General features: G+C 43.4%; 1 protein-coding gene across 2 annotated transcripts in view; it reads left to right on the forward strand.

The window, feature by feature from the left end:
* Window positions 1-6,763: 6,763 nt before the first annotated feature.
* The window catches only part of RASA2 (RAS p21 protein activator 2), a 127,349-nt gene continuing 117,616 nt past the window's right edge, over window positions 6,764-16,496 (forward strand). For both annotated transcript variants that reach the window (XM_034995995.1, XM_034995999.1), the window contains exon 1: window positions 6,764-6,919. In XM_034995995.1, the coding sequence (XP_034851886.1) occupies window positions 6,787-6,919 (133 nt within the window). In that variant the 5' untranslated portion in view covers window positions 6,764-6,786. The remainder of the gene's footprint in view (window positions 6,920-16,496) is intronic.

The raw sequence follows: 16,496 nt of genomic DNA on the forward strand, positions 1-16,496 counted from the left end.
TAAAGATCATTACTGGGACAATTGGTGAAATTCGAATAAAGGATATAGATGAGCTAACATATTGTATCAGTGTTAATTTCCTAAGCTTGATAACTGAGCTAGTTCTTGTAAAGAACTCTTGTTTTGGGGACATACACACTGAAGTATTTAGGGGTAGAGGGGCCATGTATTCTCTATGGCGGGGGGGATGGCAAAGCAAAAGCGCAAATATTTTTAAATGTTAACATTTGGAGACTGGGGAAAAGGGTATATATAGCCTAAAATTATATTTAAAGAAAAAGTTTTTTTTAAAGAATACATTTTTAGGGACACCTGAGTGGCTCAGTTAAGTGTCTGCCTTTGGCTCAGGTCATGATCCCAGTGTCCTGGTATCGAGTCCAACGTCAGGCTCCTTGCTCAGCGGGAAGCCTGCTTCTCCCTCTCCCCGCCTGCTGTTCCCTCTGCTTGTGCTCTTTCTCTCTCTCTAACAAATAAATAAATAAAATCTTAAAAAAAAAAAAGACTACATTTTTGGGCTTGACGAATTAGATGTAGGTACTTGTGGTTATTGGGATTCAGTGTATTTTTTTATTGAATAGGGTTAGCATTCCTCCTCCATTCCTAGAGAGTGAGCGCTTGGCCAATTTACCTCTTTCACCTTCAGGCCATCTAACCTTCACTCTCCCTCCCTGGTGCCTTTGTAGGCCTCACCTGCCCACCCCACCTCCCCGGGAGGCATACACTAGGCAGGCCATCACTCTGCTTTCCCCAGGAACAGCCCATCATTCAGCTTCTGAGGCTTCATGAGCCCTGGGGATGAGAGTCCCCTGGACCTAGGGCCTTCCTGGAGGGAGCATCCTTCCCTTGCTGTCTGCAGTTATGATGCCCTTCTGTTCCACTCTCGGGGTTCCAACCTCATCAACTTATCATCCCTTGTGCCTCATGGTCCTAGACTATCCTCCCTTCAGGAAGTCAGAGAGGGTCTCTGGACCACTCCCTTCCAAGAGCTGAAGGCCTTCCCGAGCCAGTCCCCTTTAAGGCCCATTTCTTTCTCATGCAGCCTTAGCCTCTCCCTTCTTACTTCCCTGGTGTGACAGCACAGTACTGTAGATGCCTCCTCACACCCTAATATGAGCGATCAAGACCCCCCTGCGGGATCTGCAAGAGTCTGGGATGCCCGTTCTGTGGGCTAGTTTTACCATCTCCCCACTCTGGCCTATCACATGAAGAGGGTAGAAAAGTCTTCTGCAAAAGGTTGTTACTGTGCTATCAGACTGCATCATTTAGAATCCCCGATATCCTATTTCCCAGCTGGCTCACCTGCAGGGGTCTTTCAACCTTTCTGAGCTTAGAGACATTATCGATAAAATAGGAAAAACAACAACAAAAACACCCATAAACAACAATATCAAGCCACATGAAGAGCCTGGCACATGGCACTATTAGTTCCTGTGTTTTGTTGGCTGGGGGGTGGGGGGAGATACTTTTCAGAGAAGTTCCCCTTGGGTATGCCTTGTTGCGTCTCTCTTTTTATTGATGTTTCCCCACCCTGAGCTTTGCTTCAAGAAGGGACTTTGGACCCGCTCTGTAGCCAGCTCCTTGCTAGTTCCACCCAATTTCCTTTCTTCTTCCTCAGAGTTTAGAAGAACACAAAAGCATCATCTACCCAACCACCACTCCACTGTGCTCCCATGGCCCTGGGGAGGGGGCTGAAAGGTGACATCAGTATCCAACTTGCCATGAGTACAGCCAGGTGGGTATTAGCCCCAGCCTCCTTGGCTAACCACTATGTGCCAGCCAGGGGAGAGAGAGAGAGTTCTTGGCCTCGGGAGACCATAGCTATGTCTTCAGGGCATGAAAAGCAGCTGTGCCATGACCTCAGGTCTTCTGTCTTGGTTCTCACCAACTGGGTGGAGCATGTCTCCAGGGTCCACGGTGAAATACAAATCTGCCCAGACAAATACAGACATTTCTCAGGTGCAGAGTAGCCCATGAAACAAGTACACGATTGCCTGACTTTTGCAATATTCTTCTCAGATCTATTGATTCATGAGTCTAAATTGACAAGACAAGTGCAAGGGACGTGAAATGGGTATGCCATCAAGTTCAAAAGGATGGAGGCTGAGAGTCTGAAGTCAGACTGGCCTAAAGGCATAGACTGTCCCATGTTCCAAAATTCAGGCCTTTAGTATCCTCCTCCAGGAGCTGAGCAAATGTGAAAATATTTTTAATGCAAGAGCTGGAGGCTTTAGGATAAAGACTTGTCCATGTTTTTGGACACATCCTTGTTATAGCCCTGTATGGTCTTTTTTTTTTTTAAGATTTTATTTATTTATTTGACAGAGAGAGACACAGCAAGAGAGGGAACACAAGCAGAGGGAGTGGGAGAGGGAGAAGCAGGCTTCCTGCCGAGCAGGGAGCCCAATGTGGGACTCGATCCCAGGACCCCAGGATCATGACCTGAGCCGAAGGCAGATGATTAACGACTGAGGCACCCAGGCACCCCTAGCCCTGTTCGGTCTTAAGGTAAAATGTTAAAGGTACACTTTGAATATTTTGCAAAATACCCTGAATATCTAACTTCTCGCCTCACCTTCCTCTACTCCAACTTTATCCAAAAAAGAAAAGTGCAAATTGGATTGCTTGTACAATGCAGCTGCATGCAGAAAGCTTAATATACAAGCAGTACTCTAACAACAGGAATGAGGAAATCAAGTCATCAATGACCAAAAGAACTTGCCTTCCTACCTGTCCACCAGAAACAGTTATGTCTCATGAGTGTACAGACCTATGAAAATGATCTACATTTAAATATTTAAAAGTAAACATATTTCTCTGCCCTGACTCACCAGAAAGAAGGCAATTAGTAACTCAGGATCAGGAGATACCCCTCACATTGCCATGTTATAGGTTGGAGGGTGCTGATTCAAAACGATGCTGTGTAACTGACAAGTTCTGAAATTAGTTTCTCGCTTCAGGACATATTCTTCTTAAGAGGCAATGCAGTTTCCCTACCTCAGCCACCATGAAGCAAGCCAGCTTATGAGTGAAAATGACAATGGGTTAAAAGCTGGTGAAGAAATAGGAAAAGACATAGTAGTGAATGGTTGCTCATCAGAATGGAGGGGGTAGAGATAGGAGTGATGGCCTTTAAACACATTCATTAATAATTTGGGGAAGGAAGTGAAGTGCAAGTTTGTGTATGATGCAATATTGTTCCAGTTGCAAAACATCATGAAGAAATGAGAGGAACTCTAGATGAATTTAAAACACAGTGTAAGGGCAATAAAGGGAGGGAGATGGGACAGACTTCTTGTAATTGTACTGTGAGTAAATTTCATCGGTCTTTACGAAACTTTATTTCCGAAATATTTTGCATTAAGGAAACACTAATTCTGCTAAAGATTTCTGCAGAGCATGCCAGTATCAGTAAAGGAATATTAACATCCTTAAATGTTTATTCAGAATTAGAATAATTAGGAATGATTTCTGATGGAGGAAAAATGGAGTTTCTGGGTCTTAGTGAAACAGTATGATAATTCTGAAACCTGCAACAGGAAGTCAGAGGCAAAAAAAAAAAGTGGAGTGTCACTTCATGTAAAATTGCCTTCATACCTTTATTAACAACTTAGGAACAGAGTTATGGACTTGGGGTTAAGCTAGTGAAAAAGAAGGGAAATGAGTAGAATCTGGTATGGCTATTGATATTTTATTTTAGTTTTTGGATATTGATATTTTATTTTATTTTTTTAAGATTTTATTTATTTGACAGAGAGGGAGGGAGAGAGCACAAGCAGGGGGAGTGGCAGGCAGAGGGAGAAGCAGACTCCCTGTTGAGCAAGGAGCCCCATGAGGGACTCCATCCCAGAACCTTGGGATCATGACCTGAGCTGAAGGCGGATGCCTAACCAACTGAGCCACCTAGGCGTCCCTTGGATATTGATATTTTAGAGAAAGGAACAAACCTTTAAACACCAGCTTTTAATTTCAAATTACAGGCTCCTACTAAAGTTTCCCATTCCTATTTTAATCATCTGGACAGGTATGATAATGAGTAATAGATAGAAAATAGAATTTTCAAAAGAGGAAAGCTTCAAGTCTGCAGAGTGGAGAAAGTAAGTGGACTAATATGACTCAATCCATTCATTCAACAGTTATTTATTGAGGGAGTTAGAAACGAATCTAGGAGAAGAGATAAACAATTATACAGATACATAATGCCATGCAGAAAATGATCAATGCCATGAAAAGGTACAAATAAGAACCTTCATCTGTGACAGAAAGAGACACATGGATGAGGCAACATTTGGAAGGGCAGGAGGAAAGTCACTCCTAGAGGTCTGGTGGGAAAAGTGGCTCCGTGTGGCTGGAGCTACAAGGAGTTAGGTAGCCTGGGCCCAGTCTCAACCCTGAGCACTTGCCTGAGAAATCTGAACTTTATTTCCTGGTTGTTTATAGCATTCTTTGTGACCTGTAGTGTCGCTTGCTTGCTGGGTGAAGGGAATGAATGAAACCATTGATGTTTTTTTGAGTAGACCAAGTGGCAAACTCGAATTTTTGCTTTAGGAAGATTAATTTAAGTGGTATGTGTAGGAGGAATGAGAGAGATGAGACATCTATTGTAAGAGTTCCAGTCAAGAGCATGAGATAACATTTACTGTGCTAATCCTACTATGTGCCCAGGATTCTACTAGATGCTTCACACACATACTCTCAATAATTTTTTCATCCTGATAGTAAAACTTGGAAGAAGGAAGAAGAAGTATAGCATTCACATTTTATTGTTAAGAAATGGGTTCAGAAAGGTTGAGGAATGGGTTGCCTGGGTGGCTCAGTCGTTAAGCATCTGCCTTCAGCTCAGGTCATGGTCCCAGGGTCCTGGGATTGAGCCCCACATCAGGCTCCCTGCTCAGCGGGAAGCCTGCTTCTCCCTCTCCCACTCCCCCTACTTGTGTTCCCTCTCTTGCTGTGTCTCTCTCTGTCAAATAAATGAATAAAATCTTAAAAAAAAAAAAAAAAAAAAAAGAAAGATTGAGGAATTTGCTCAATGCCACACTAGGCTCCAACGTAAGTCCATCTGCCTCATAAGCTCATGCCTTTTTAAAAACAAAAAACAGAGGCGCCTGGGTGGCTCGGTCGTTGGGCGTCTGCCTTTGGCTCAGGGCATAATCCCAGGGTTTTGGAATCGAGTCCCCCAGCAGCATCGGGCTCCCTGCTCAGCAGGAAGCCTGCTTCTCCCTCTCCCGCTCCCCTTGCTTGTGTTCCCTCTCTTGCTGTGTCTCGCTCTGTCAAATAAATAAATAAAATCTTAAAAAAAAAAAAAGAGTCAAAGTCTCTAGCCCAGGTAGCAGACCATGGCTGTGAACTCAGATTTGCAAAGGAAGATAGGGAGTTCAGTTTGGGACTTCTTGTTGACATGACAGCAAAACATCCAAATAAGAGGAGGTAGGTTCACTTTCTCCAACAAGTGTAAAAGTCACGCAGCGGTCCCCCACAGCACACATGGGAACAGCAGTGTCACTCCTCAGCGACAGACACAGACTAAGGCCGTTCTTCCTGGCTGTCCAGTCTTTGCACAAGTGACTTCTCCTCCTTGGCACATTCGTGCCTCCCTCCGCTGACCTTCAGTTCACTCCCAGGAAGGCCTTCCCTGACTCTCCAGTTTCCTCATCTTAGGGCTTTTCTCTAGTGCCTCTGTCCTTTTCTGTGTCTCTCCCAGACTGAGCGGCTGGAGGAGGGCTGGGGCTCTCTGAGGCTATCATTAAGTCTCACCCTCAAAAAGTATTTGTTGACAGACTGAATAATTCCTATTGTTGCCCTGGAAAACAACTACCCTGCCCTATTAAGTCACAGTTTCTTTCCTCTTAGGGCAGTGCAGCTAACAACCTCAAGACCAGGAAATCATCTTCCTCATCTCATACCAGGGTATTATTCATGCAGTTTACTCACTGTAAAGAGTTCCCTTGAAATAAAGCTAACAACTAGTCAAAGATTTACGAAGGTCCTAGTGTCAATCAACTTTTTAGCAAGCCCACTGAGGGGGCGGGAGGGGATGGGACCCGATCCTTCTTTGCTCTTTGTTTCCCAAATACACAAGGGGTGGTAAGAGCTTCACAATTTTTCCGTGGGAGGATCTCCCGTGCTGCTCTCATGTTGTAATTGGGGGCTATGATCCTTCTTTTGAACCAGCTTTTGCAGAGCAGTGTTCTTACTTAAAAGTGAAAATTTGTGTGTGTGGTGGTGTGCCTTGCGGGTAGGGAGCACGCGGATGTTATTGGGGGAATCTCTAACACACCTCTTGGCTCTTTTTGAATAAGGTAGTTTTGAGGTCCTCTCAACTGTCAAATTCCATTCTGTTTTCTTTCCACAGGCAGTTCCCTTGAACGTTAGAAGCTGTGAAAGTCGGCTTGGGGTGGGGAGCCTAATTCCCAGAAGGATTTGGGGATCTCGAGAAGGCTGGGGTTTTCCCTCGTGGGGTTTCAGGGCTGCTCAGAGCCACGACTTGGCGCCGCACTTGGCTAGCGCCTGGGCTTTTACGGGGCAAAGAGCAGGAAAGCCAGGACTTGGGTTCGCGCCTGGGCGGCCCGGGTTCGGGGCGGCTGAGGGTGGGGGTGGGGTGGGGCGGGGGGCGGAGGCGACTGCAGGGACCCGGGTGGGGCGGGGGCGGGACAGGGGCGGGGCCGGGCGAGCCAGGCTGCGGCCCGGGGGCGGGGCCAGGCGCGCCGCTCTCCCCAGCCTAGGCCGCCGCTGGGCTCCGCCTCGCCGGCTACGCAGGCGGCGGGGCTGCGGCACGGGCCGGGCGGCACCATGGCGGCGGCGGCGCCTGCTGCTGCGGCGGCTTCTTCCGAGGCGCCGGTGGCGTCTGCGACGGCTGAGCCCGGGGCCGGGGCCGAGGACAGTCGAGAGGTCCGAGTGCTGCAGAGCCTGCGGGGCAAGATCTGTAAGCGTGGGCCGGGTTGGGGACCCACCCGGCGGCCGACGGGGGCCGCCGCGGGGCTGAGGGGGCGGCGGGCGCGCGGTGGTGGTGGCGCCGAGCCGTGCTGGGATCGCGGGGCGGAGAGGGGACCTGGGCACACGGGGCCCGGGGCCCGTGCCGGGGCCGGGCGAGGCGCGCGGGGGGGGCCGGCACGGGTGAGACTGGAAGGGGGGTGTGTTGGGGGAGGCGTCGCCTCGACGGGGCGGCGTGGGCTGGGGCTGCCCTTGTCCGGAGAGAGTGGAGAGCCGGGAATTTGCGTGGAGGGGGGCGCCCGGAGCAGCGCCTGCCTGAGGGGCTCGGCTTTGGGGCGCGGCCTGGACGTGGGGACGCCCAGCCGGGGGGGGCGGGGGCCGGGGGCGTGAGGAGTTTCCGGCCGCCCTGGGACGCAGGCCTCCGGGCGGTGCGGGCGCGGGGGAGCGGCCCCGAGGTGGGAGCCGAGCGGTAATTACGGGAGGCGCGGCCCGAGGAGGAGGAGGAGGGCGGGGAAGTGGGGCTGGCCCGAGGGGAGGGGGCTGCCTGCTTCCTGGGCTCACGAGCCTGTTCGAGGTTGAAAAAGGCGCCCTGAGCTGGAGGAAACAGGCCGCCCTGGGACTCTGGTGATCGCCGCTCGGGGTGTTCGTGAGTGAGCGCGCCGGGAGGGGCTCGGGCGCCGACACCTGTACTTGCCCCACCTCGCTGCGGCGGGGACTTGGATCGAGAGACAGTGTGACTGACAGGGACTTAAGACAGGATGTAGTGGCTTCCTGTGAGCAGGTCTCAAAACACAGTCATCCAGCCCGCCCTTAACCCACTTAATTCCTTTCCTTCTCATGCATTTAATTGTTACTTTTGTGAGCGAGCCATATTAGTTGACTTAATACAAAATTTTTGCTCAGAAGCTCTGAGCGTTACAGTGGACCATTTGAATTCAGTCATTTGGACATTTGTTTTTAAAAAGTGACTCTGGGCGTCAGAGTTACAATTTTTTCACAGTAGTTTATTCAGAGGAAACGCCTTTTTTTTTTGCTATTTGTAAGATATATCAATAAAACGTATTTTTGCTTTTGTAAAAAATCATCCTTATTTTCTTTATTCATTATTCTCAGAATGGAAATGTGCTTCATCTTTCAGGTAAATAACCCTTAGTAAGAGGAGTATTTTTTACTTTGTAAGAAGAAAATCTAATTGCAATAAAATGGCTAACAATGATCTTTGTTGCACAGGATGTAAAATTTTTCTCTTCCTGAATAGTGATATTATTAATTGAGCTTGGATTCTCCCCCTTTCCTCTTTTCAAGTTGCTCCCCTCTTCAAGTACTGAGATTTTATTAAATCTCAGAGGCAGACATGTTAAATTTTCTCATCTTTTTGTTCCCAGGAGTAGTCCTAGGCAACTTAAGATCGTGAGTACAGTTCTCAAAACCTGGAAAATGATATCAGAGAAATAGATCTTGTCTATATCTAAGTTCCCAGTATTAAAATTACTTTCTGGGGCGCCTGGGGGGGCTTAAGTCGGTTGAGCGTCTGCCTTCGGCGTGGGTCATGATCCCAGTGTCCTTGAATCGAGCCCCAGGTCGGGCTCCCTCCTCAGCGGGAAGCCTGCTTCTCCCTCTCCCCCTGCTTGTGTTCCTGCCCTCGCTCTCTTTCTCTGTCAAATAAATAAAATCTTAAAAAAATAGAATAAAATAAAATTACTTTCTAGGGTATAAAATCTTTTCAAATTTCAGATTAAGTCTTATATTTAATATTTACATATATCTAATTTAACATTTGGGAAAGCTATAAATGGGCCAGAGTTCCCCACCTTGGTCTAATTTTCCAAATTTTACCACTTTTACATTTTAGTGTCATTTGATGCTAGGCACTGTTCAGTGGAGCCTCACTGATTTATAGAGCTGCAGGTTATACCATGGAACTACACACACACATCTTGGAATTGAGAGTTAGGGATAGGCTGTTTCCAGAAGGACTTAGCTGCCCTGCACCTTCACCTGCTCCATAGCAAAGATATCACAAAAAGAGATATCACTGTGAGTGAAACTCATATCTACAAAATACAAAAACACAACTTTGTTTCTGTGCCTTAGAACAAACCCACTACCCAGATTTGGAGATTGATCGTACAGTTGCTGGGAATGATATTACCACTTTAACCATAGTTGGGGTATCATATTTGTTATTTCAGTCAGTTTCTTGCTTTTGGAATTGCTCGGTTTATAGTTCAGGTCACTTATCTGCTTTTTAGAAAAAATGTACTAGGATACTTATATATGAAGCTTCTCTGCACCTTCCTGTCCATTTCTTTGCCCTTCTTTTTAGCTGGTATAATCCAGAGTTGGTTGACCTTCAGAACCCTGTGAAGAGATGCTGTTTTCTGTTTCCCTGAAACTGACATGTGGGTTTTTACAGGGTGGGGGCTGGAGGGCTGGAGGAGTCATTAGCAGGTGCTGAAGTCACAGAAATGGGATGGTGGTGATTCTGACAATGAAGATACTAAGCAGCTTGAGGGTGTGGGTAACCATGTCAGCTTTCCTTTTCATCATACTGGGAGACCTCAGAGGAAAGCCTGATAGTACCCACTAGACTGGATATGTGCTGGCAGATTTCAGACTGCTGTTTCAGAGTGTCTAATCTGGAGAGTTAGAGCTCCATAGGGCTCAAAGTGAGCCTCAAAGGAGTATCTTTTTTCCTAGACCTGGATAGGACCCTTCAACTCCAAATGCTACCAGCAAAAAGTGAGGATAGATTAGATTTACATATCTTTAAAGTTCTAGAGATAATAGTCTACAGCCTTCTTTAGGGGTTTCATTCCAGTGTTTGTTAATTTTTCTCATATCCTTCACAAGGTGAAATAACCAGATTGACAGATTGGAAACGCATTTTGTGGTCAGTTTCAATCAGTTAACATTAGCAAATCCAGTGTTGCTGATAATATTTTGTCTTCTATCCTGATCCTCAATTCCCTGAGGTCGTTTTAGTGCCCTAGGAAACCATGGCCACAAATAGTCAGCTTCCCTAATATTCAAGAGCCAGGCATGGTTATTGAAGTCCTAGAGTTGTCATGTGAACCCTTGATAAAGGAAATTAAGATACTACAGACTCCATCCTTTGGTGTGAACTGCCATGCAGTGAGTGGCAGGTATGCTTAGTACCTGAAGCACTTTTGCATTGCCCCCCCCCCCCATATACAAGCTAAAGAGAGGGGTTGGAGCTTTCTTCTTTGTACTTTCCAAGCTTCATGCTGTTATTTTATGTCTTTTTGGTTACCGCTTTTTGTTAAGTTTGCTCTCATCTAATTAAATCAGCTTGTAATCAGAATGTAAGAATGTTGCTGAAAGAGTCCATGCCACCTTGTTCCTGGGTTTACCTGCTCAGGGGAGACCAGAATCTGAGGCTTGGTCTCCTCAGATTGGTAAGGGAGCCAAAACTGAGGATTTGTGTGAATATTGAGATGTGCAGTACAGTGTGAGATCTGTGGGATCATGATGTGTCCCAGAACTCACTTGGTCTCCTTGGTATCTCTAGACCGAATGATGTAGGGCTCTTTGGCAAAGTAGAATCTGTGGGGACTGGTGAAGTGCTTGAGTTTAGAGGCTTGGTCAGGTTAGTGACCTGGATTTGAATCTTCTCTTAATTTTTTGTACCTCTGTATTCTTTTTTTTTTTTAATATTTTATTTATTTATTTTAGAGAGAGAGTGCCCATGTGCAGAAACCAAGAGTCGGATGCTTAACTGAGCCACCCAGGCGTCCCTGTGCCTCTGTATTCCTGTGTGTATAATGGTATAATAAAAGTACTTATCTCACAGGATTGATTTGAGAATTAAATAAATTTCCTTCTCCAGTCATTTCTCCCCTTCCCCCCCAAGAGCTCCATCAGACATGGACCATCTTTTGGGAAGGAATAAATAGGAGATAAAAATTAATCTTTATCTGATGTTCTTGTCAACACTTACCGGCATTTTCTGGTGTACAAAGCTGATTAAAATCAGAAGGACTGTGTTCTGTTTCATACATTATTAGTTATTATTCATTTGATTTTACGCAGCTCACTTACCTTTTGAGCTTATCTTACTCATCTTTAAAATGGGAATGATGCTTCATCACTAGCCATTTTGTACATGTTGTTCCCTCTGCCTGGAAGTGTCTTTCTCCTTTCCTCCACCCCATACTTACATCAGGGAACTCCTACACATCCTTCAAAAGTCTGCTGCATGTGATCTCCTGACCAAAGCCTTCTTTGGGGCAGGGCACCACCACCCCCATCCCTGGAGAGAAGGTGTTAGGCCCTTGTACTGCTGGGGAGTTGTAATTCCTTGTCCTTATTCTAGCACATTTTAGAGAAAGTGTTTATTTTCCCCATTAGACTGCAAGCTCTTCCAGGGTAGAATTCTTTTTTTTTTTTTTTTTTCCTTTTAACTATCCCATTGTCAGCATAATGCCTGGGACATAATAGCCCTTTAGAAAATGCCCTACTTCTCCCTATGTTATCCTGAGGAGGATTTGAAATACTAGATGTGAAACTGTTTTGTAAATTTTACAGATAAACTAGAAGATGATAGTATTGTTGAAAGAAAACTACATGGGTCTGTGACAGGAAGTTCATCCCTTTCAAAATCACAGTGCCAATTGAGCTTATGTTTGAACTGATGCCAAAGTTGCCTCATTAGGAAAAGGATTAAATTTTTTGAATGCTGTGAGTGCTTATTATTAGGAGATTTGAATATTGTTACCTGACTGTACTCCATGAATATTGTTACTAATTGGTCCTGAGCCTGGAAAAGAAAAATCTCATAATCATACTTGATACAGTAAATGTTTTTATTTGTCATGGAAGGTTTGAATTTTTTGGTAGTAAGGTATAAATCAAGACATTTTATTGATCACGCAATAGAATTGAGAGGGAGAGATTAAAAGTTTATTCATGCTAAGAATTTATTATTATCAGATATTTGAAATTATATGAGTTATTTAATAAATTAATAGAGGGAAGATTGCTAAAAGGTTTGTTCATACTAAGAATTCATTATTGTTAAAAATTTGAAATGAGATGATGAGTTATTTAGGATGGAGGAAGAATTCATCTTTCAGATGGATAGAAATGAGAGAGAAGGGTTCTTTGTAAAAGTTCGCAGAGCAGTCTGCTAATCATTTGCTCTGAGGAAGACAGGAGGTAAACCTCAATGAGTTCATAGAGTTGTTTTGTTTTTTTTTAACTTAGAATTCTTTGAATAGCTACTAAGAGACTGGAACTAATGTAGCTGAAATAAAACTATCGTTTTATCCTTTAATCTTAGATGCCAATCCTATTTCCTTTTTAATATGCTTTATGAAATTATTTGACAATAATATCAGATTACATGTTTTATTTACTAATAAAGTTCTCCTCTTTTAAGAGCTGCTAACAGTTTTGTTGTATAATCCTCAAGGTAAATTAGGACACTTCATGTATATTAAGAAATTTTTATGGCTTCTCTTTGGTTTTGTATGTTATTTCAGTCATCAAAAATCAGTAGCTAAAATAATATGCTTGATAACATTATACCAATGTACATGTAAACATCAGTGAACAATAATTGACAAATTTGTTATTGTGGACTTGATGCTAGGAATATCATTAATGACAGAATGACTTTAGGCAAATTCTTTACCTTTGCAGACTCCCTATTTTTTCACTTGTAAAATGAGAGGTTAGGATGTGGTCTTTAACATCCCTTCTAGCATTTAGTGTTAGTTGCTTTTTAAATTGAACCATTTGCTTTAAGACATTACATCAGATGCTTTTATTTTAAAGCCTCAATTTTTTTTCCTATGCCTATTTTGTATAAGATGCACTGCTTGAAATATTTTTCCAAGATTTATTAAAGAAGGTTATTTGAATCTTAAAAAAAATTTTCCTGTGACTATTAATTAATTTATTCAACAGTACATAATATCTGAGTGTCTGCTAGGGCATTAGCTCCTTGGACTGTGAATTGAGCCTAGGCTGTGAATGGGATGAAAAAGCTCTTACTGGTAACCGACCCAGCCACTCAGGTGTCCCTTTTTAAGTACCTTTTAAAGTGGTTAGGATTAGTGATGAAACTGTGCTTATGACCTAGATGGAGATTGAGCCTGCTTGTTTACCTATTTGTGTCATGCTGTAACTCAGCTGTTTTAGTTCTGACTGCCTATCAATGTCACCTGTGAATTTAAAAAAATTCTGCTGCCCAGGCTATACTCTAGACCTACTGAATCAGAATTTCTGGGGTAATACTTGGACATCTCTCTGGGCGCCTGGGTGGCTCAGTCGTTGGGCGCCTGCCTTCAGCTCAGGTCATGATCCCGGCGTTCTGGGATCGAGCCCCGCATCGGGCTCCCCGCTCGGCGGGAAGCCTGCCTCTCCCCCCTCCACTCCCCCTGCCTGTGCTCCTCTCTCGCTGTGTCTCTCTCTGTCAAATAAAAAAATAAAATCTTTAAAAAAAAAAAATACTTGGACATCTCTGGGTTTGAAACATTCCGTAGGGAGTGATAATGGACACTTAGGATGGAGAACCTCTGCTTTTGCCAGTTGAACAGACGAGCCACAAACTACCCAAGTGTTAGCATCCTGCTGTGTATGACCATTTATTTTTCTATTTTTATTTATTTATTTACTTATTCATTCATTCATTCATGAGAGAGACAGAGTGTGCATGAGCATTGTGGGGGGAAGGGTGGGGGTAGAGAGAGAGGGAGAGAGAGAACCTTAAGCAGGCTCCACGCCGGGCTCAATCTCAACAACCCTGAGATCATGACCTGGGCTGAAATCAAGAGTCAGACGCTTAACCAACTGAGCCACCCAGGAGCCACTGTGTGTGACCATTGTAGAAAGTGTGGTGTGATCACAGGGAGGTTTTAATTTATTTGATTTTTTTTTTAAGATTGATTTATTTGTTTGATTAGGTAATACAAATACCTGGTACAAAACTGAAAAGGTACAAAAGAGTATACATTTAAAAGTAAATTTTCTTATTTCTTTTGCCTCTAGCCATTCCCTCTCCACAAGCAAGCATTACCAGTTTCTTGTGTATGCTTTACAGAGGTTATTTAAGCATTTACAAACATAAATGTATGAGTATTAATTTCGCTTTCTCACCAACATACAAACTATAGCAAAATATATACGTTGTTTGCATCTTGTTTTTTTTACACTTAGCAATAATAGCATGAAGATCTGTGGTTCCATATGTATGGGGAGCTGCCTCTTTTTTTTTTTTTTTCAGTTGCTTAATATTGCATCATCTGGATATACCACAGTTTATTTAACCAGTCCCCTATTGATGGACATATAGGTTGTTTGCAGTTTTTGCTATTACAAACTACAATAAATAACCTTGTTGTTATGTCATTTTTGATATGAGTGCATGTGTCTATCTGTAGGATAAATTCCTAGATGTTAAATTGATGAATTGGTATGTGCATTTTTATTTTGGAAAGACAGTGAGTGCCAAATTGCTTTCCACAGAAACTATAGCAATTTTTGCTCCCACTAGCAATGATTGAATGCCTGTTTCTTTGCTCACATAGTGTATATTTTAAAACTTCTTAATCTTTACTGGTCTGATGGAAAGGAACATCTGATTTGTAGTTTTAATTTGCACTTCTAAATGAGTTGAGGATCTCTTCATATTTTTTTTTTAAAGATTTTATTTATTTATTTGAGAGAGGGAATGAGAGAGAGAGAGCATGAGATGGGGGAGGGTCAGAGGGAGAAGCAGACTCCCTGCTGAGCAGGGAGCCCGATGCGGGACTCGATCCTGGGACTCCAGGATCATGACCTGAGCTGAAGGCAGTCGCTTAACCAACTGAGCCACCCAGGCGCCCGGGATCTCTTCATATTTTTAAGAGGCATTTTTATTTCCAGTTTTTGGTGAACTTGTTTGTTTGTCCTTTTTTCCTATTGGATTATCAGTCTTCTTACTGATTTGTGGGAATGCTTTATGCAGTAAGAAAGCTAGCTATTTTTTTAGTGGAAAGATGTTTAAAAATTTAGATGCTTTGGCTGATGCCTGCATTTATTCTTGAGAAGTTGATTGTGAGATCCAGTGAGGACAGTTTGTTGATTTCGTCTGCTTATATAATTTCTGATGTTAGAAGAGAGATGGAAAAAGAACTTTTTGAGGAAAGATAAGTGAGGATTTATAAACAGGAGTTAAGAGACAAATAGATTGTAAGAGGATATTTACAGTAAATCCTATTGACAAAAAGAAAACACTTGTATAACACTTATTCTGTGTCAGGTATTGTTTTAAAGCCCTTTAGGCATATTAAATTATTTATTTGAGAGAGTAAGAGTGAGAGAGAGAGCGAGCGAGCACAAGCTGGGGAGAGAGGGAGAAGGTGAGGGAGAAGCAGACTCCCCGCTGAGCAGGGAGCCTGACGTGGGGCTGGGATCATGACCTGAGCTGAAGGCAGATGCTTAACCAACTGAGCCACCCAGGTGCACCAGCACATTAAATAATTTAATACTCATGGTAACCCTATAACATTTATTATCCACATTTTACAGGTGAAATTGAGGTACAGGATAGCTAAACTAAGTAACTTGACGAAGATCAGATAGCTAGTGAGCGGTGGAGCTGTCATTCAAACTGGGCCAACTGGCTCTAGAGTCCATCCTGTTGCTCCTAACCTATATGTCATACTACCTCTGTACTTGTTAGTGTCCAGAATATATAAAAACTTCATACAGATTTTAAAAAGGAAAAAGGCATTAGAAAAATAAGATATGAGTAGACATTTCACAGAAAGAGATAAAAAAGGCCAGTAAACATAAGAAAATACTGGTAAGATTTAATAAAAATTAATCAGAGGAATGAAAATTTTTTTTTTTTAAAGATTTTATTTATTTTTTAGAGAGCGAGCGAGAGAGAAACAGCATGAGAGGGGAGAGGGTCAGAGGGAGAAGCAGGCTCCCCGCTGAACCGGGAGCCCGATGTGGGACTCGATCCCAGGACCCTGGGATCATGACCTGAGCCGAAGGCAGATGCTTAACCATCTGAGCCACCCAGGCGCCCAGGAATGAAAATTTTTGAAAGCTATCCATTTGTGAAAAAAGAAGAGCTTGTTAATTTCAGTATTTGGTGGGGATTTAGGGAAATAGGTAACTTTTCTCTCTCTTGTTGTGAACCTAAATGGGTAAAGCAATGTTGGAGTGCATTTTGGCAAGATCTGTTAAAAATCTAAATGTATATTCCCTGTGCATTTCTACCCTACAGAAACACTTGGACATTTGCAAAAGAGGCATATATAAAGGTGTTGAATGTTGCCTTATTGGTGAAAGAAACAGACAACTTAAGTGTGCATTGTAGGACAAATGGCTAAATAATATGTTAATATAAATATTCCATAGCAGCTAACAAGGATGAGGTGTGTCCAGAGTATGAAAGGAAAGAACTTAAAGACATATTGTTGAGTTAAAGGAGCAAGTTGTTAGAATGGTATGTGTTTTGTCTTTTCTACGTATATGTGGGAAGACGCACAGAAAGAGGTTTGAAAGGAGCCTGAGTGGTGGACAAAGTGAATTAGCCTTGTTTATAATGG

This window comes from Mirounga leonina, unplaced genomic scaffold, assembly GCF_011800145.1.
Source record: "Mirounga leonina isolate KUSES-001 unplaced genomic scaffold, KU_Mleo_1.0 Mir_115, whole genome shotgun sequence".
NCBI classification, from domain to species: Eukaryota; Metazoa; Chordata; class Mammalia; order Carnivora; family Phocidae; genus Mirounga; species Mirounga leonina.